This window comes from Hylobates moloch, unplaced genomic scaffold (genome assembly GCF_009828535.3).
Source record: "Hylobates moloch isolate HMO894 unplaced genomic scaffold, HMol_V3 SCAFFOLD_15, whole genome shotgun sequence".
Lineage (NCBI taxonomy): Eukaryota > Metazoa > Chordata > Mammalia > Primates > Hylobatidae > Hylobates > Hylobates moloch.
The window spans coordinates 55898312-55919664 of record NW_026652290.1 but is presented as its reverse complement, the minus strand read 5'-3'; the positions used below and the strand labels follow the sequence as shown (position 1 = coordinate 55919664).

At 45.5% G+C, this 21353-nt stretch overlaps 1 protein-coding gene across 1 annotated transcript; it reads left to right on the top strand.

Annotated features, from left to right (window-relative positions):
- Positions 1–4756: 4756 nt before the first annotated feature.
- PROKR1 (prokineticin receptor 1) lies at positions 4757–14430 on the top strand. The gene is made up of 2 exons (XM_032177313.2): positions 4757–5312; positions 13573–14430. Exons 1-2 carry the CDS (start codon positions 4828–4830, stop codon positions 14267–14269), a joined length of 1182 nt encoding a protein of 393 aa, XP_032033204.1. The 5' UTR covers positions 4757–4827; the 3' UTR covers positions 14270–14430.
- Positions 14431–21353: the final 6923 nt, after the last annotated feature.

The window sequence follows — 21353 nt, the reverse complement described above, 5'->3', positions numbered from 1 at the left end:
ATCCACATAATTTGTGAGAAAAAATTAATCTTATTCATGCCCTAATTGAAGAGGACTGATGATTAGCAGCATAAACAATAACCAACACCACAGACACGTCAATTGGTTGAACTTACTCATTTCTGACTGGCAAATTAAAGTTGAGCACACTTTCCACTTGATGGGTGCCAAAATTGTTGTGACCAGATCAGCTGTAGACAAGAATAGAGCTTTCAATGGAAATACGAAACAAGCAGGATCAAGATCATGAAAGATTTCTTTGAAGAACTGTAATAACAGAAGAAACAGGGCTTTCCAAGTGTGATCCAGAAGACAAAGCACAATGAAAACAATGGCTACCAAGAGGTGGGAGTGGTCCAGACAAAGCAAAAGCAAACTAATCAAGAGCAAAGGTCATAGGATAGTTTTTGGGGGATGCCCACAGTATTTTGCATGTGATTTTCTGTACAGGGCCAAAGAACGAAATATCTGCTTATTATGAGGGTATTTTGAGAAATTAGCCAAAGCTTTAGCAGAAAAAAATGCCTGAAAAAGCTCCACCAAACAGTCCTTCTCCACCATGACAATACTCCTGCTCATTCCTCTAATCGAACAAGGGCAATTATTAGCCATCCTTCTTACAGTCCTGATTTGGCTCTTTCTGACTTCATTTCCTAATCTTAAAAAGTCTTTAAGGAGCAGCCATTTTTCTTATGTTAATAATGTAAAAAAAAGGCTTCATTGACATGGTTAAGTTCCCAGGACCCATGCCAGGCTTGATGGCTCATGCTTGTAATCCCAGCACTTTGGGAGGCTGAGGTGAGAGGATTGCTTGAGGCCATGAGTTTGAGACCAGCCTGGGCAACCTGGCCAGACCCTGTTTCAACAAAAAAATTAAAAATAAATAAATAAAATAGAAAAATTCCCAGGATCCTCAGTCCTTTAGAGATGGACTAAATGGCTGGCATCATTACAAAAGCATCTTGAACGTGATGGAGCTTATGCTGAGAGCTAAAGCTTATGTATTTTTATTTTTATCTTTTAATTCCATTTTCCCACAAACTTTTGGAAGTTCCCATGTGAATGTATGTGTGTATGTGGAGCATTTTGTTTGTCCCTTCATCATTGATGGACATTTGGATTGTTTCCATGTTTTCACTATTGTGAATAGTGCTGCTATGAATATGGATGTACAAACATGCCTTTGAGACCCTGTGTATTATTAGTTCATTTTCACACTGCTGATAAAGACATACCGGAAACTGGGAACAAAAAGAGGTTTAATTGGACTTACAGTTCCACATGGCAGGGGAGGCCTCAGAATCATGGCGGGAGGCAAAAGGCGTTTCTTACCTGGTGGCATCAAGAGGAAAAGCAAAAGCAGAAACCCCTGATAAACCCATCGGATCTCGTCAGACTTATTCACTATCACGAGAATGGCATGGGAAAAACAGGCTCCCATGATTCAATTACCTTCCCCTGGGTCCCTCCCACAACAGTGGGAATTCTAGGAGATACAATTCAAGTTCAGATTTGAGTGGGGACACAGCCAAACCGTATCACCCTGCTTTTAATTTTTTGGGTTAGACACCCAGAGGTGGAAACACTCGATCATATGGTAATTGTATTTTTTAACTTTTTGAGGAAACACTATACTGTTTTCTACGGTGGCTTCACCATTTTACTTTCCTACCAACAGTGCACAGGGTTCCAGTTTCTCCACATTCTCACCAACACTTGTTATCATTTCTTTTTATAGCTGAATAATATTCTATTGCATGTATATACTATATGTATTTTGTTAATCCACTTAGCTGATGGACATTTGGGTTGTTTCTGTCTTTTGGCTACTGTGAATAGTGCTGCCATGAACATCAGTGTATGTGTGTCCCTGCTTTCAATAGTTTGGGGTGTTACATACCTTGGAGTGGGATTGCGGGACTACATGCCTCATTTTTTGAGGAATCTATGGGCTTGTAAAGGTAGACTGTGCTCTATAAGCCAGCACTGTCCGTTCCAGCCTTCTAAGCAGACATCCCTGGGCGGGGGTCCTTCCTCTCTCCAGTGTGCTACCCCGCCCCCTTGTTTGCTCTCCAGAAAGCACTTCTCTGAGCCTCTTTTACGGAGAGGTAGGGCAGCTGGCAACGAAGATGGCCCTGGGGTCCGTTCAGGCTGGCCCAGGGGACCAGGTTGAGGCCGGCCCCTGCGTGTCCCCTGAGGAGGTGTGTGGGCAGCAGGGGAGGCTCCTCGGTCCTTTGCAAGCTCGCAGCTGAGCGGGGCCGTGTCCGCCCACTCCGACGGCGCTGGGCTGCCAAGGTGAGCCGCCGAGGAGCCCCGTGCCCCGAGGCGGGCACAGCTGCCCCGCATGGGTGCACCTGGCGCAGGGTTGACGCAGAGCCCTGCCCGGAGCCCCAGCCGCCCCGTTCCTGCCCCAGGCGGCCGTTCGGAAGCCTGAGCCGGGCAACGCGCAGCCCGCCTGGCCCGGCTCCCTTCCGCGCGTCCTCGTCGCGAGCGGCCGCCTGGGAGCTCCAGTCGCTCCCGCCCAGGGCGATCCGGACGCTCCCGCCCAGGGTGATCCCGGCCTCCGCAGCCCCGCTGGCCCGGGCGACCCCCGACACGCCTCGCCAGCAGCCCGCACCTCGGCGCCTCACGGCCACCAGAGGCGGGGAGAGGGAGTCCGGGGCGGGTCGGGCCGGAGGATCTGCAGCGGCGGCGCGAGGGTAACTCCCCCGCCAGAGCCGGGAAAGAGCCCCGAGCAAAGGAGGAAGGGAGCGGGGACCTGCCCTTCGCCTGCTGGCTTCTGGAAGAAGCTTCTCCTGTTCCGGCCCCGGAATAAGAAACCCGGACCTTGCCTGCCGGGCTCCGCGATGCCGCAGGTAAAGAGCGCGCCCTCCCGGGGAGGATGCTCCAGGGACCTCGCGCTGCACTGGCTGCGGCCGTGGGGTGCGGGGCTTCTGAGTGAAGAGGGGGATTTGCCAGAGATTCACTCCTGTGCGTTTCTTCAGGAGACGCAGGCTTCCCCTCCTCTGTCCTTAGGGGAAGCTGCCCAGGCTCCAGGGAGAAAGTTGGGAGCAGGAGGGAGACTTGTTAGCAGGGGTTTGTGAGAGAGGCTCCTGGCGATCGAGAGCTCACCAGGTGGGGGTAGGATTGGGGTTCCCCTCTGAACGGTGAGAATACAGGAGAAAAGACCGCTGGGCAATCATCCTTAATCTCGTGACGCCCTCCTCTCCACCCCCGAAGTTTCTATATTCTTTGCTTTTAAACACTACTTTGAGCTTTCAGGTAGCATGCTTGTAGGGGTACCCCTCCAGGAGTGGCATGCCCCTGCGACCCACGGGACCTGCAAGGAGTGGGGCCTGTCCTGTCTGGTTTCCAAGCCTGCCCCCCTTCTTCTTTTCGGCTGAGTTCTCTTTCTCCTCCCTGACAGGGGCAGAGGGCAAGGGCTGAGCCAGACATACTTGAGAGCTCGGAGGAAGGAAAAAATCAGGGTAAGGAGTTAGGAAAGAGAGGCAGCAATGGGGCTGAGCCTCACTGGGGCGCAGAGGGACTTTAACGCTGGCCCCAAGAAGACAGGCTCCAGATGTCTTGCCTTGGAGGAATATGGAGAGCAGGCTTTCCTGGGGGTGGGGAGGTGGGGTCCTGGGCATCTTCCTCATCTTTTTTTCCCAGGAAACTCAGGCTTGCATTCTTCCCTCTGTTCTCCTGACATTTGTTTTACGGTGCTCTCCAGACCTTAGCCCTCCTTCTATGTCCCACTCCCTGGTCTGATGTCTTCAGGGTTTGGGAGGGACTGCAGGGAGACAGCAGGGGACAGGGGGACTCTGGCTGCCTGCCTGTCCCCACCAGGGCAGCTGACACCCCCCTAGACCCCTCACCCCAGCCCCATTATGTGGTGTGGCGGAGTCCCTGTATCAGGATTTCACTCCCCTTCCTTGCAGCTGACAGAGGAGGCCTGAGAGCTCAGTAGTAACTCCTTGCAGTTCTAGGGTGTAACACTCTCCTCCAGGGAGCTCCAGGCTGTGCAGACATTATTGATCTCCTGCCTGGCAGAAGTTGAACCTCTGAGTGTTTAAGCTATTTACCTCTGGACACTCAACCAGCCAAGGAAAAATTTTGCTCTAGCGTCCCCGTTCTCATCACTTGGTTAGTCACAGGCTGTGACTTTACCCTACAGCCTCTGTCTGGGGACAGGCCTTCATAAATGCTGTTCCCAGCTTCTAGGGTCACAGCAGGTTCTAATGTGGGAACAGGAAGTCCAGCAAATAGTGAGGAAGGTGGCTGCTCTATGGCTCTGTGATTTTAGAGCCATGTTTTGCCAGAAGAGCAAGGAGAGCAGACAGGCTTGTCTGAAAGCCCTCCCTCTTAAATAGCATTTAAAGTAATTTCTTTCTCTTCAGCCTCCCCACACTCCCAACTTTTATCCTTGAGAAAAGGTGCAACATTTCTGAGTCTTCAGTGGAACAGAAATAAACTGAGCCAGTGCTTGATTGTCTCTATAGCAATCCACCCTTCCCTAATTGAGTATGTGGTTTTCATTCATTTTCTGTCATTGCTTCCTTTATTTCCACTCCATCACACTATGTTCACTCTGGGCAGGGAGCTAATAGGTCTGCTTAGGTTACAGGGTGGTTTTAAATTTGGCCAGCTTTACTGCAACATGTAGCCAACTGTTTGTATGTCTTTCAAAGCTTTAGAATGGAGCTCAGATACCATACCCCAAAGATGCTGGCAGAGACATCCTGACTCATTAAGGGAGAGCTGGCTGATAGCAGAGAGGGGTGACATCAGCCTTGCAGACATTGCCCAGGGGAATTCCGAGCAGTGTTGCTCACAGCACCACCTGGCCAGATGGAGACCACCATGGGATTCATGGATGACAATGCCACCAACACCTCCACCAGTTTCTTTTCTGTGCTCAACCCTCATGGAGCCCATGCCGCTTCCTTCCCATTCAACTTCAGCTACGGTGACTATGATATGCCTTTCGATGAAGATGAGGATGTGACCAATTCCCGGACGTTCTTTGCTGCCAAGATTGTCATTGGGATGGCCCTGGTGGGGATCATGCTTGTCTGCGGCATTGGCAACTTCATCTTTATCGCTGCCCTGGTCCGCTACAAGAAACTGCGCAACCTCACCAACCTGCTCATTGCCAACCTGGCCATCTCTGACTTCCTGGTGGCCATCGTCTGCTGCCCCTTTGAGATGGACTACTATGTGGTGCGCCAGCTCTCCTGGGAGCACGGCCACGTCCTGTGCACCTCTGTCAACTACCTGCGCACTGTCTCTCTCTATGTCTCCACCAATGCCCTGCTGGCCATCGCCATTGACAGGTGAGTGCAGCAGCAGTGGGGACAACAAAGGCGGTCAGGGAGGAAGGGGCATTGGAATTGCCCCCTCCTGTACTGCAGTTGCAGATTGATGAGAGGTGTCTCTATTCCCCCTAGATGTGGATGCATGGGGGACTGAAAAGCTTGCCCATTGACTGACAGTGAGAAGAGTTCTCCTTTTCCAGCGTTGTTCAGACAGAAGACAGCAGAGCCCCCTAGAGTTGCGTGATGGGAAGCTTTTGATCTCCCCTGCTATGGATGTTTTCCTAGATGTTACACCTTTCAAGGTCTAGAGTAGACAGGTAAGAGGAGATATTGAGGGACACTTTAAGCTCCAGGCAGTTACCTCTTGAGTCAACTTGGAAATCTTGAAGGAGGTTTCTATCTCATCAAGACTTCCTCTACTAAAATATGACCTTCTAGCATCATCTGTTTTTCAATAAGATTCAAGGATTTATGGCTGGCTGTGGTAAATAGTTCAAGCCTATAATCCCAGCACTTTGGGAGGCCGAGATAAGAGGAGCATTTGAGGCCAGGAGTTCGAGACTAGCATGGGCAACATATCCAGACCTCATCTTTTGAAAAAATTAAAAAATCAGCTGGGCATGGTGGTGTGTGCCTGTAGTCCTAGCTAGTTGAGAGGCTGAGGTATGAGGATCACTTGAGCCCAGGAATTCCAGGCTGCAGTGAGCTATGTTCATGCCACTGTACTCCAGCCTGGGTGACAGAGGGAGACCTTGTCTCTAAAAAATAAAAATAAATAAAAATAAAAAGATTGAAGGATTTGTTTTGAAAAAAAAAAGGGAACATATGTTTATTTACTTTTTGTTGTTGCATTAATCACTTTGCACCTTTTAGTCCATTTGCACAGATAGTGCAGAAGACCTGTTTCTGGTGATTGCAAATAAAATCAGGAAGAGCAGCCTCTGCATGTCTTTCTTCGACTTAGTCTCTTCCTTTAGTATAAACTTGTGCTAATGGGCCAGGCTGGTCTTTGTTCCTCAGGGGACAATCTTTGCTAGCTCCTCTGCCCACAGTTGGACTGTCATTACAAAGCACCTGGTTACAGTCTAGAGACAATTATCCTGAGGATCAAATCAGGCCTCTGTGTGCTTGGATCTGAACAGCCTGTCTCTCTCCTTTAACCCAGAGAGCCTGAGGCATATATGTTCTCCCTGTTCTCTGGCCTCAAGGATCTGAGGGGGTTTGACCTGGCGCTCACAGTCAGGACAGTGCTCTAGGGAGGAGCACAGCTAAGAGAGCTTGTTTTCTGAGACCATAGGCAGGGCGACCAGGGGTGGGATGACCAAAAAGGATAACCTGAGAAAAGGGGGTTACCAAGGAGCCTCTGTCTGTAAAACCGCTGAAGGGTGGATCCTCTGCCTCCCTTCTCCAGGGAAGGACATCAGGGAGTTAGCAGCTACATAGCCCTTGGTCTGTCCCTGTAGATCCTGGCAGAACGCTACTTCTCCTCGGCCAAATTCCCTCCACTGAATCACAGAGCCCTGCAGCTTTTCATTTACCTGGACAAGGACCCCTGGTGAACCCACAGAAGGAGCAGGAGGGGAGCAGTCAGGTAGAGTATCTGCCTCATAGGTTCCCTTCAAAGCTGCCAAGGAAGAGCTTTGTCTCTGAACTTTTTTGAAAATAGAAGCTGCCACCTTCTCTCTCTTAGCCCATGAACAGGACAAAGCATACAGAGTCATTTCCTGAAGTTCCATACTAGCAAGAAACTACATGTGCTCAGCTACTAAAAGCGGGGTAGGGTGACTCCTGTGGAGTGGGACCCTACTCCCCGGATGAGATCCATTTCACCACTTGAATGGAGTAACAATGGTAGGAGGAAGTAGCTTCAAGGGGAAAGAAAGCCAGGATACACTAAGGGGCATTGGGTTATTTGGAACATTGTAAGAGTGATATCTATGTCAATCAGTCAGTCTCCATCTACTGAACTTCTTCAAGCTCATAACCTCCTTTCATACCAAACAGAGCTTGTCTGAAATACTGCAAGCATTTCTCTTGCAGTGTGAGTTTACACAAAGGAAATCAGATACAATAAGAAAGATGAATTAGAAAAAATGCTTTGCACCATGAGAGCTGCTATGGTTGAGTGGGGTTATGATTGGAAGCTTGTACCCAGACCTCGAGGAAAGCACCATGTGCCTTCCCGGGGCTGCCCAGTGGTCTTGGTGGATGAATGGCTGCTCCAGTGTCCATTCTTTTATTGACGTTTGTGATCTTTGCTGCAATTATTTTTGTTTGTATGTGTTGTTACCATCTAATTGTGGTCTAGGAATCGTTAATTTTTCTCTGGTCTCACATGTTGTTCAGGATTTGATCAGTTGGGAGCAACTAATTTTTGTCTTGGTTTATAACAAATCTACTTAGTTGTAAAAATGCCTTTATTTTTGTTTAATGAAATTTCTGTAGCCATGTTGGCAATTATTCTGCCTGGGTTTAAGTTCCAGCTGTATTGTGTGTTGGGTCTTATGTTAGTTATTTGACCTCTCTCTGCCTCAGTTTTCTCACCTATAAAATGAGGATAAAAAGAAAGCCTACTGTATTAGGTTGCTTTGAGGATTGAATGAAATAATATATTTAATTTCTTAGAACAATATTCAAAACAGTAAGCAATAAATAAACGGTGGATATGATAATTCTTAAATTAACCCTTATAGGAATGTCTACAACAAAAAAGCAGATAAACTAATGAACATTTCTGATACACCAACCTTTTTGCTTTCATTGAAATTATTGTTTTTACAATGTGATTTTAAAAAAAAACAAGATTTTTACAAAATGCCAGAACAGAACTATTTATCATCTACCTGCTTGTATTTGTCTATATTATTGGTTCCATCATTCTCCCAGGCATCTAACCTAGAAGAAAGTCTCCTTCGTCCCAGCTGCTCTCCCTTCTTTACCAGCATTCATTCAAACTCCAGGTCTTGGCAATACCAATTTGTTCATTCAGGGCTGGTATCCTAGTCTCCTCTTGGTCTTCCTGCCTTCAGCATTTCTTGGATCTGCCCATCTGTCAATGCTACTCCCCTGACAATCCATCCTAAACTTTCACTTGTTCATTCATTTAAACAATGCATTTTTATAGAGTAACTGTGATGTGACAGATGCTATTGCAAGCACTGGAGATACAACAGTGAATAAGACAAAAAACTCCTTGCTTTCCTGGAGCTTATACCCAAAGGATGGAGGGAGATCCAGTCAGGCAAACAAAAAAGGAAGGTAATTTCAGAAGCAAGAAATACTCTGAACAAAAACAAGTACACACGTAAAATGTTGAGGGTACTGAGAGTGGGACCTATTCTAGGTGAGTAGTCAAGAGAAGGGTCTCCAAGGAGGAGAGGCCTTTGAACTGGCTTCTGAATGATACAGAGGGGAAGAGCCTACCTTGGGAAGACAGGGAGCAAGCATCCCAGACAAGGGGGATTGTAAGTGCAAAGGCCCAGAGGCAGGAACAAACCAGATGGGTTCTACAAACAGAGGAATAGAGAGAAGGCTCCATGTGGCTCGAGGGAAGTAAGCAAGGCTGCAGCCAAATTAATCTTCTGTCTTGTATACGTCTCCACTCTCTTGCTTAAAAGACCTCTAATAACTCCATTGTCTACAAAGTATGGCTCAAAACCTTTCACCTGTTCTTCCAAACTTATTATCTAGCCCCAGACTGCTTCCCGATCTCATGGTTAAACACATTTATGTCCTGTTTTCCCAAAAAACATTGCAATCTTTGTGAGAACTGTCCCCATGGCTTTTTATATATAAAAAAAATTTTTTTAGAGATGGGATCTCGCTATGCTGCCCTGGCTAGTCTTGCACTAGTCTCAAGTAATTCTTGTGCCCCGACCTCCCAAAGTGTTGGGATTACAGGTGTGAGCCACTGTGTCCAGCCAGCGTTTTACATGTCTATTCACCCAGTGCTAGGCACTCGATGAGGGTGAAGTTGCACCAAAATCCTGTTAGGTGCCCAGAATTCACAGACAGTAAAAGGTTATAAAAGAAGTAAGACACAATCACAGCTCTTGGGGGGCTGACCCTCTAGAGTTGGGGGTAGGGTGGGACCAGGGAGAACTGACACTTACAAAACAGTTAAAGAATAAGTAAAGGATAAATTTTAAGTAAAATTTAGAGAAGGGTGAGATCATTTTGTACCGGAGTAGTCAGAGGAGGCTTCATGGAGGAGGTGGATTTCTAACTGTCCTTCAACAAATGAAGATCAACAAAGGAGAGGAAAGTTTTCCCAAGACAGTAAGTAAAACAGTGTGTGGAAAAGCCTAGAGGTGGGAATGCCTGAGGTGAATTTGAGGTACCTTAGAGAGGGATGTCAAGTATGGGTAAGAAACACAAGGACAGTAGAGATCAGAAAGCATAGGCTCTATTCCAGAAGGTCTCAACAGCCAGGCAGAGAGAGTCAGACCTGAGGGCAGGAGGAAACTAAAAAAGAACATGAGGCCAGGTGTGGTGGCTCACACCTGTAATCCTTGCACTTTGGGAGCCCTAGGTGGGAAGATCCCTTGAGCTCAGGAGTTCAGGACCAGCCTGGGCAACATAGGTAGATCCTGTCTCTACCAAAAAAAAAAAAATTACCAGGCATGGTGGCATGTGCCTGTAGTCCCAGCTACTCAGGAGGCTTGGGTGGGAGGAACCCTTGGGCCTAGGAGATAGAAACTGCAGTGAGCTGTTATGCCACTGCACTCCAGCCAGCCTGGGTGACAGAGCAAGACCCTGTCTTTAAAAGAAAAAAAAAAAAAAGGATCATGAAAGACCTCTGCCCCAGCTACAGGTCTGGGTTTCCTTTTGATGTGGAGACACTAAGATCTCACAGCATGTGGGGGCTCCACAGAACTTCTCTTTTACCCAGAATCCTGAGGAAACTGGCCAGAAAAGTACCTGTGAAGAAGCTCTCTTCTTCTGTCTTGACAAAGCTAAGGCCGAGTAATCTTGCCCAACCTTAGGAAGCACGGAAGCCTCCTGGTGAGCTCATTAGTCAGGGCCACTGGCCTTAGGATCAGGTTGTGTTATCTCTGCCCATCCCACGACTAGCCTAGTAGCTGCTGGGACCACCGTCACCACGATTTGATCTGGGGCTTGGTCCTGGAATGGAGACAGATCCTGAATACTGCTTTTCCAGCCCATTATTATCACAATTATTGCCTGGACCATCTCTTTGTCTAGCAGCCTTTATTCCTTGTTCTCTGGGAACTGTTAGCTCTACATGAATCTGGACCTAAGCCACTGTAGTGGCAGACACACAGGGCAAGCCAAGGGCATACACATAAGCAGAGAAAAGCAGCCGCCAGATGTCAGATCCCTTCTTAGAACACCAATAGTGAGAAACCAAATGTGCTGGAGAGGAAAGAGGAGAAGGGCTGCTGGGATGCCAGGAAGGCAAGAGGAGGGGGCATCATTTGCTCTTGGCTGAACAAAGAGGGGGTACATAGTATTCAGAGAAGCCACTGGATTTGCAGCAAGATGTGGGTCCGAGTCACTGTTCTGTTGATATCTAGTTGTGTGGCTTTTTGGCAGGTTATTTAACTTCCCCAAGCCTCAGTTTTCTCATCTATAGAGTGGACATCGTCACTGTCTTACCTATTTAATAGGGTTGGAATTATCTAATGAAAAAGTGCATTTGAAAACGCCCTGTAAATTGTAAACTTCTTTACAAACATAAGCAAACATAGCATTACTAATGCTAGAGTTCTGGAGTTCTGGTCCTGGCATTGACAAAGCTGATGGAAATTCTTGAAATAGTTTTCTGCAATTTGCCTATTTGTAAATATGTCAGGAAGGCCTCTTGCACAGCTCATGGCACTAATTCTGCGGATGGCGTTGGGGTGATGTCAGAGAGACCCAGAATGAAATAACTGTCTGATAGGTAGTCACAGATTATCCTGAAGATTAGTTTTGATGTGTAGAGTTTATCCTATAAAATAGAAAGAAGGAGAGGACTTACAAATCGAGTATTTGCCAATAACAGGTAAAGGAAAATTGCTGTGTATACAGAATAGCTGTGGGAAAAAATACATTTTAAAATGCTAGTAATTCCTTGTATATTAATAGATTACTGTTGCTATGTGCAGTGTCTCATTGGAGCCTCATAGCATCTAGGTGATATTCCCATTTTACAGATGAGGGAAGTGAACCTACAGGGATAAGAAAAATGACTCAGATTCATAGAGCAACTTTCTGGCAAAGCTGGGATTAGATTTGTGGTCTTCTGAGTCTTAGGTCATTGTTCTTTCCCACGTGTTTATTGAAAACACACTCTGTATTTGAAGTATCATAAAGGCTTAGGTAGCTACTATCCAGAAAAGGAATAGAATTATGTGGTGAAAATTCTCATAGTGAATAAATATGAAATAGGAAATTTCTTTCTCAGAGTAATCAGCAGGATGTGGTGGAGTAGACAGACAGCAATGGAGCCAATGACAGCAGAAGGTCTAAACTCTCCATTTTCATTGTGAGTCAGGGTGAGTTTGAGGCTCTGGTTATATCAGGAGCACCGTGGTCTTATTGAAGGGCCCACACTCGTGCATTGACAATGGCATTGCTAACACCCTGCAGACATTTCCCTTTTTACCCTCTGGCACTCGGGATATTGGCTAGAGTGCCAGGGATGGCAGTCGGCCAGGCGTCCAGAGTGGGTGCAACCCATCCTACTTCATTTAACATCTAGGGGCTAGAAGAGAACTGGAGGCGCACTCCTGTGAACTCTCTAAAGGATGCTCAATAGGCTTGACTGCCCAGGCTATGGGGGAGGGACAGAAAGAGCAGAAATACAGTCAGGAAAAAAAAAAAATAAGTAAGAATGAACCTTTCTTCAAGTCAGAATTCCAAGGAAGGTGACTTCATAGGGATTGGTTTCAAAGGAAACAGAGCCGGTTTGGCTTTCCTTCAGGCCCCCTTCACATTTGCTCTGGGCTCTACCTGGGATAAGCTCTGGACACATGAGACTGTGTCTGTTTGCAGTGTTGACCAGTCAATCCCCTCCCACTTCACTCCCCATCTCTCTCCTTCCCCAACTTCCACCCCCTGCCAGCCACAGGATGTCTTCCAGGAAACCGGAGCTCTCTGCATAAGCTGTGTGCATTCTCTCTGGGAAAGAGGCTATCAGCTCTCATGCCGCACAATGACTCACATCCCCCCTAGAAAGTGCTCTCTCTTTGTGTTCCTGGACCACTGTGGTAACAGCAATGTGGGTTTTTTTTTTTTTAAAGGACGAAAGCGGTATCTTTTTACTGTCTAGTGCTTTGCGGTTAGAAAAAAAAATACATTCATGTATATACTCAATTGATTTTCACATCAACCCTGTGAGGTAGAGTTAAATGTTTTCTATCAAGGAAGGGTCCTGTGTTCTGTGACCTTGAGAAAGTCACTCATCTCTCACTGCCTTCCATTTTTCCAGCTGAAAATGAGACACATGGCCACATGCTTTTCCTCCTCCTCTGCATGCAAAGCAACAATTTTTAGAATGTGGAATGAAGAAAAACCTTTGCCCACTCTTTCCATTGGAAAGGGCAGATTCTCCCAACTCTTTGAATTATCTTGCCCTTTTAGCTTTAAACTGAAAGGTAATTAGAATGAACAGCCCAAGAACAGGAAGGAGCTGGGAACAGTGCCAGGCTAGAAACCGATGGGAGGAATTATTATATTTAATACTAATTGTTATCATTTTGAGTACATATTAGGCTTAAAACTGTGCCAGGCATAGTGCATACTTCATCACATTTAATATTTAACAGCCAACAAAACTTGTGCAGATAAGGAAACTAAGGGTCAGAGACCATCAACAAAACTTGGCTGAGGTTGCATAGCTAATTAGAGATGACACTGGGATTTGCTTCAAGTTGGCCTTTTGCAGAAGCCCACGTACCACTGGGAGTTTCCTCCACACATAGCATTTGGTTGCTCCTTAGAATGTTGCAAAATGAAATAGCAGGTTTGCTTGAGCCCAGGAGTTTGAGACTAGCCTGGGCAGCATACGGAGACTCTGCCTCTACAAAAAATAAAAATAAAAAAATTAGCACGTGTGGTGCATTGCACCTCTGGTCCCAGCTACTTGGGGGGCTGAGGTGGGAGGATTGCTTGGGCCTAGGAGTTCGAGGCTGCAGTGAGCTATGATCATGCCACTGCACTCACTGCACTCCAGCCTGGGTGACAGAGCAAAACCCTGTTCAAAAAAAAAAAAAAAAAATTATCCAGCACTTCTTTCTCACAGTGGCTGCCTCCACTTGTGTTCTTGCCCTAGGTATCTGGCTATTGTCCACCCGCTGAGACCACGGATGAAGTGCCAAACAGCCACTGGCCTGATTGCCTTGGTGTGGACGGTGTCCATCCTGATTGCCATCCCTTCCGCCTACTTCACCACCGAGACGGTCCTCGTCATTGTCAAGAGCCAGGAAAAGATCTTCTGCGGCCAGATCTGGCCTGTGGACCAGCAGCTCTACTACAAGTCCTACTTCCTTTTTATCTTTGGCATCGAGTTCGTGGGCCCCGTGGTCACCATGACCCTGTGCTATGCCAGGATCTCCCGGGAGCTCTGGTTCAAGGCGGTCCCTGGATTCCAGACCGAGCAGATCCGCAAGAGGCTGCGCTGCCGCAGGAAGACGGTCCTGGTGCTCATGTGCATCCTCACAGCCTACGTGCTGTGCTGGGCGCCCTTCTATGGCTTCACCATTGTGCGCGACTTCTTCCCCACCGTGTTCGTGAAGGAGAAGCACTACCTCACTGCCTTCTACATCGTCGAGTGCATCGCCATGAGCAACAGCATGATCAACACTCTGTGCTTCGTGACCGTCAAGAACAACACCGTCAAGTACTTCAAAAAGATCATGTTGCTCCACTGGAAGGCTTCTTACAATGGCGGTAAGTCCAGTGCAGACCTGGACCTCAAGACAATCGGGATGCCTGCCACGGAAGAGGTGGACTGCATCAGACTAAAATAACCCCCTGGACTTTGCAAAGTTTAAACACAGAGCAGGGTCCTGCGGACACTGACTAGTGTGCTTGGATGCACATCAACCTGGAACTTTTTGTTTGCCGCAGAGGGCAAAGTAAATGGACCACTCTGTGAACAATGTTTTCAAGGAGCTCAGAGTTTCTAAAATGCATGTGACCAGACACTATCAACAGTGGCATTTGTTGAATGTCTAATTTGCACACCAGTAGGTACTTGCAAAACCTATATATGTTGATGACATTTAGTTGGCAAAATGAAATTGGAATTAAACCAAGGAAAATGTGGTGGTGTAGATAGAAATAAGGGAGTTTCCACAAAAGAACTGGAGTAGGTATCTAGGATTGCAGTACCTGTGTTTGTAGTGTGAGAGTATCTCTGGGCCATCCACCTACTCATCAGACACTGATCTAGCCCATCTCTGGGAATATTCTTCTGCTGGAGTTCATGCCTAACATTTGCAAGGCTGGAGCAAGAATGCGAAAGAGACTCTAGGCTCATTCTGCAGCCCTTCTCCTCTCATCTCTCATGGCGAGGGACCTTGCGTGCATGTGCATGGACATCCCAGTATTCATGGCCAAGTTCTGTGCAAACTCTTCCTCCCACACTGCTCTATGGCCACCCTCAGGCCCAGGGCTCTGCACATAGGCGGTAAGGCTCTTCATCAGAAGGACTGGCTTGGGGAAGAAGACACATAGACCCTGGATGCCATTTGAACAGAGAATTATGGGGTTCTGGGTACCTGGAGTAAGTCTGGAGGGGGAAGCCTGGATTCAGAGTAGGCATGTGCCCTGGCTCCATGGACTTTTTGCCTTCAGTGAGGAGGGAGGTGCAAGCGGAGGAGAGTCAAAACACGAAGGCAAAACTGGAAGCATGCGGGGCTCAGTGCAGCTCAGGTGTGGCACGGAATCAGGCTCTCCAGGTATACAGATGATACTATTCCCACCTGTTATTTCATTTGGATCAATTAGGTTTCCCCTTAAGTCCTTCCCTTCCCTCTCATGCCTCCACGCTTGTGAAGCATAGAATCTTTGAAAGTGGACACAATATCTCCTGGATGTGGCCTTCATTTATTTTTCTGTTTTCACCAGCTCTCAAATGTGAGTAATGAAGAGTTCCCTCCTAACCAGACAACATGGTACGGTATCCTCATCGATATGATTTGAGGGCAAGATATGCTTATTACTGGTGCCTGAATCCCATCCTAGTCTTTGTTCCTTTGGATTAAGACTTGCTTTTCTTCTAAAATAGAGGTCCTGTTAGGAGGGATAAGCCACACATTTCTAGTCCTCAGTGTGAATGAAGTCATGTGATCCAGTGGCAGGGGATGCAGGTCAGATGCATCTTCCAGAAGTCTGTGGTGCCCTGGGCACCCAGGAAAGAAGGGGACATACAGATGGGTAGTGTCAGACTAAACAATGAGCTTCAGTGACCCCATAGGTTGTTGAAGACTCATCTCACTTTCTAACCTGCCTCCTTTGTTTGATGTTTTGAGTTTTGGAGTTTGGTATTTTGGAGTTGGCAGATCTGAGAGCCAGACTTGACCCTGTCAACTGTGTAGCCCTGGGCAAAGCATCTCCGAGGGGACAAAGGTAACACCTGTGATACCTTCTGACCGAGTGGCTGTGAGAAGCCAATGAGACAATATGTGGGAGATGCCTTCAACCACACAAGTTATCAAAAGGATGGACTAGGAACTGTGTGTAGTGCGCCTGGACAAGAAAAACCTCTTACCTTGGCTTGTGTATCCAGAAACCTGGCTGTCTCCACTTTTATTTTTCTTTGTGTAAATTATTCCTTTGTGCTTCATAACAGTGCTGTATGCATTATGTACCTAATAACATGGTTGTGCGAACAAGGTCATGAGATTTGCCGGTAGACGCATAAAGGAAAGGGTGGCTGAGTCTCTGGTTAGAAGATGAGTTTAGGGGTTTGGAAACTCCAGAACCGGGGTATCTTTGTGATACTGGAAGTGCTGATCATCTTCCCATGCCTGTTCCCAACCAGCATGAATCTGGGCAATGGAATAGTTGTTTTTCAATCTGTTTTTATTCTCACAAGGTGTGTAGAGCTACAGCGTGGACTTGTCTTTTTCTTATTTAACTCTAGAGCAGCACACTTACAAGGTTATTTAAGTGGCCCCTGTGTGACATGTTCCCCTTCAAATACAGTCAACTCCTTATTTTGGGCAGCAAAGTTTATTTTGTATAGTTACTTTATTTCCCTGAAAGACACATTACAAAAAACTATTTATTTCTTCCCATTTATCACCCAGTAGACTTACCCTACAATTTAATCAGAATGCTCTTAGAGAATAAAATTAATTAAAATATTAGCCTAAATCAAATATGCATTGGAAGGCCATTTTAGTTTTTTTTATATAAGATCATATATTGCATTCTAAAATCTGGAAGGTTAGCTTTTAGATTAAAAAGTTAAAAATGATACAATTTGTTGTCATAATGTTCACCCCTTTCATTAAGAATGCTAAACAAGAGTTGATTGTATTAAAAACGTATCAATTTTTCACTCAGCTATCTGTAATACTTCCAAATATTAGTGTCTGCTTGTAATTTTGTAGTGAATGAGAGTGTTGTGTTGTTATCAAGTGAAATGAAAATACTTGGATATATAGAAAATCATGGAGCGTCATGTCCTGTGAATTCCACCTCCTTTCCTATCCTTTTCCTAGTTGTAGTGACATGGTTCTTTGAGTGAACACTAAGTAGTTCCATGATCGTATGATTTGTGAGATCAGTGCTAACTCCTGCTACAAACTTCCCCTCTTCATCCTAAAGAGATTTAACTGATTTATAGATCCACTTCCTAGAAGTCTGCTCTGGTAAAGCCATTAATACTTTTTAGTATCTGAGTGCCAAGACTTGAAATCTGAGGACCTGTTTATGTCTATTACATAAGCTAAGGCTAAACCTGAACAGGCTTAATATCCACACATGCAAAGTGAGCAAGAGACAAACCTATGATATACCATGCCATGTTCAGATTCATCTAACTAGCTGCCCAGCTGATGGCTTCTCCAAAAACTGGTGGTAAGCCCCACAAAATGACACTTGTGCTATGTGTATCTATTCTGTTGTCTAAACACTTTCAGTATGCAAACAGATAAGTACATTGTCTTATACGAAAGGATAAAGATGTGATTTTGTAAAATCAAACTGTTTCCATAACTAAAGTATAAGGGCAGATTTACAGTAAAGCTTTTGGAGATTTTGTGTACTGAGTTAAATTTAAAAAATAATTGGAATGACACTAAACGAGGCAGTGTGGTGATCACTCCGGCAGTCCCTGAAGCATGAAACAAGTTCCAGGTTCCTTATGAAAAAGAAGGCCAAAGAATTTGCAAGATGATCAGAAAATTATAAATATGAGTCCTATTCTTGAAAAATATATGATGTATTTTGGAATATATCCACAAACAATGAGTCCAATTCTCTTTCCTACAGTAGAAGTGAGAATATCAAATTCAAACCACTCATTTCACAGCTGATGAAACTGAAGTCCAGAATGGGGAAGATATTTGTTCATGGTCACACAGCTGGTCACTATGAGAGCCAGGGTTAGACCCCAAGGCTCCTGAAGCTCAGTCCAGGGCTCTTCTACCACAGTGTTCCTGGATGCAGGGAGCATCAGAGTCTTAGAAAGGGCAGGATCCTTTTCAAGAATCCTTAAGGTGACTGTTCAACCCCTGTCTGGCCTTCTCTGGAGAACCCTTACTTAAGAAGTTTAGCAGAGACATTCCTAGTTCTTTTGCATGCCAAGTTTAGCTCATTCTACCCCTGGGAACTCACAGCACAGGCATGGAGGCCAGGAGATTTTAAGGAAGAACTGCTAAAAAATGTTTACAGATACCCTTTCTTTAGCTTGCCTAGTTGGGTGTTCCTAGGAATCTAAAAGGAATGACACTAGGCCCCTGTTCATGAGAAGAGCTGCCCTCCCCAGGAAATCAGAGGAGAGAAATAAAGAAGCCACACTTGCCCAGGCGCAGTGGTTTATGCCTGTAATCCCAGCACTTTGGGAGGCCGAGGCGGGCGGATCACGAGGTCAAGGGATTGAGAGCATCCTGGCCAAGATGGTGAAACCCCATTTCTACTAAAAATACAAAAATAGCTGGGCATGGTGGCACATACCTGTAATCCCAGCTACTCAGGAGGCTGAGACAGGAGAATCGCTTGAACCTGGGAGGCAGAAGTTGCAGTGAGCCGAGATCGCACCACTGCACTCCAGCCTGGTGACAGAGAGAGACTCTATCTCAAAAAAAAAAAAAAAAAAAAGAAGAAGCCATACTTGGCTGAACGTCCAGAGGGGTGGGCAGACCCCGTGTGCTCAGAGTTTAGTCACATAATGGGCCACCTCCTGCCCCTGCTGTTGAGGGCAAGAGAGGCTGGGAGGCTTTTGGGAGGAGGTGAGACTTGAGCTAGACAGAAGCAAAAGGTGCAGAGAAGCAAAAGGATGAGCATTCCACTTGGCAAGAGAAACATTTCTTTCTTTCTTTCTTTTTTTTTTTTTGAGACAAAGTCTCACTCTGTTGCCCAGACTGGAGTGCAGTGGTGTGATCTCTGCTCACTGCAACCTCCACCTGCCAGGTTCAGCTGATCCTCCTGCCTCAGCCTCCTGAGTAGCTGAGATTACAGGTACCCGCCACCACATCCAACTAATTTTTGTATTTTTAGTAGAAACGGGGTTCCACCATGTTGGCCAGGCTTGTCCTGAACTCCTGACCGCTAGTGGTCCACCTGCCTTGGCCTCCCAAAGTGTTGGGATTACAGGCATAAGCCGCTGCACCCAGCCTGAAATACTTCTTTTATCTGCTTTTGAAGGCTGAAATTGCTCTTCCCTGGAGGGGAGGACTTCTCACACGATGATGGGATTGCCATCCCTGGGAGAGGTAGCTCAGAAACTGGAAAACACACAGAGACATAAGAAGGGAATACCAGAGCCTTATCTGAGAATGGGTTTTGATGGGAGTGAGGCGGGGGGGCCAAGGACAGAGAGAAACTGGCTGTATGAAACAGGTCTGTGTGATGGGGTGAGGGAGGCATTTCATAATTAGGAAAAAAAAAGAATATGAAGGGAAAGTTTATTGGAAACAAATTTGGCTGAGTTTAATACTAACAGCAAGGAGAATCTGCCATGTATTAAGCTGAGCTGAGCATGTTACAGGAATTGTCTCAGTCAGTCCTCGTACCATCCTCTGAGTCAGGGGCAAGTATCACTCCCACTCTACAGGTGAGGAAATAGACTTAACTCACAGAAGTTGCTCAAGGTCACATAAGCAGTGAATGGTGCGCTGAAATTTGAAGCCCGGTAGTTCAACTTCAGAGCTCAGGCTCTTAATCACTCTGTGCTGCAGCCTTTATATGATGTTTTTAGCCCTCCTTTAGGCTTTCTAGTAAACCAAATAAACACCTCTCTCCTTAATTCCAATCATTAAGTGATAAATCATCATCTAAATGAATCAGATTTTCTCAAAAACTGAGAATAACACCACTCCCATCTTTATTTTTCCTTCTCTGAGTAGTTTCATTTACCTGTAACAACTGACCCTAATGCAAAAGTCCTTAACTTTTGAGTGTCTTGGGAGCTTCTGGCATCCAGTGAAGTTTATAGCTTCTTCGCAAAACAATGCTTTCAAATTTATTCAATAAAATACATAGGAATACGGAAGAAATCAATTCTATTAAAATGCAATTCTCAAATTAGTTTGTGGTACAATTATATAAATATTTATATTTCATTTCTTTATATTAAATCTTTAATGTCTTACATAATAAGATTTAGCATCAGGGCTAAAAACTACCATGATTTTGAAGTAGCAATGAATGTAAATGATATTTTGGGACCTCTCTCCAAACTCCAATGAGATGTAAAATATTTCTTGGCGGCAGTCTCAGGGACTGCTAATACCAGTGTGGTTTGTTGCCTGCTTCATAATGGCAGGAAATGTAAAGTTCAGTTACAGGTTAGTGAGAATAACAATACATTTTTTTCCCCATCCAAGTTCACAGTCCCCTGAACTGGTTTTGAACACCTGCCCGGGGGGAGGCCAAAACATTGGAGTGAGCATTGGGAGAAATGGAGATGGCAGGAAAGAGGAGGCCCACAAATTTAAATGGAATTAAATCAATGGATCTTTACCGGACACTTTTCTTGTAAAGATGCCTCAGTGGGCATTGTGGTTCACTGACTTTCTATCTCTCTGCTTTCTCAATGGCCCCAGTTCTGATCTGCATGACAAAGATTCATCCAAGAAGCCAGGGAGGGTTTCTCCTGATGAACTGGAGTTCCAGGACTCTTTCACACAATTATTTAACAGACATTTCTTGTCCTAGGCTCGGATGTTACAAAGGTGAATGACACGATTCCAGCTTATGTCCCTGAATGATTGCTCTTAAGAAGAGAGGGTATTTTGGTTGCTGGGAAGCACAAAGAAATGTCCTGTAAAAGCGGCATTGCAGATTTACTTACCAAGACTATTGCTTTACCCTCTTACTTATTGCTTTTTGTTCTTACATGAAGTATTTTGCTTCTGCTGGCCTCATTTCGATTTTGTTGGCCTTTTCACATATTCTTGAGTAGAGTGATAGACTTATTTTATTTTTATCTTTTCTTGTAGCTTAAGCAATTAAGGGAGTGAGTTTTCCTTTGAGCAGAGTTTTACCTTTGGTTGGACATGTAGAGTCTCTTTAGCTCTGACATAGCCCTTTTTATTCCATTATATTTGATATATGTATTCCTTAGTTCATACTTTCCGTATTCTCTTTAAGAGTTGAAACATTTTCATTTGTTTATTTTGTTTATTATTTCCTTTTGTTTTCCATGATTTTTTTTCTTCCAGGGTAGACTGTTCATTTTTCTCTCTGTTCCTTTGTGTCTCTCTCTCTCTCATAGTTTGATTTCTTTTGGTTTGTCATAATTGTGCATAGCTTTCCTGTTGTGATTATTTTTATTTTATTCATCTTGGACAGACCCAGCTCTATTCCCCAGTGTGTTGACCAAATCTGGGTGACTGAATTTCCCTTATTCTACTTCCTCTTTATCTGGTTGCTTCCCCT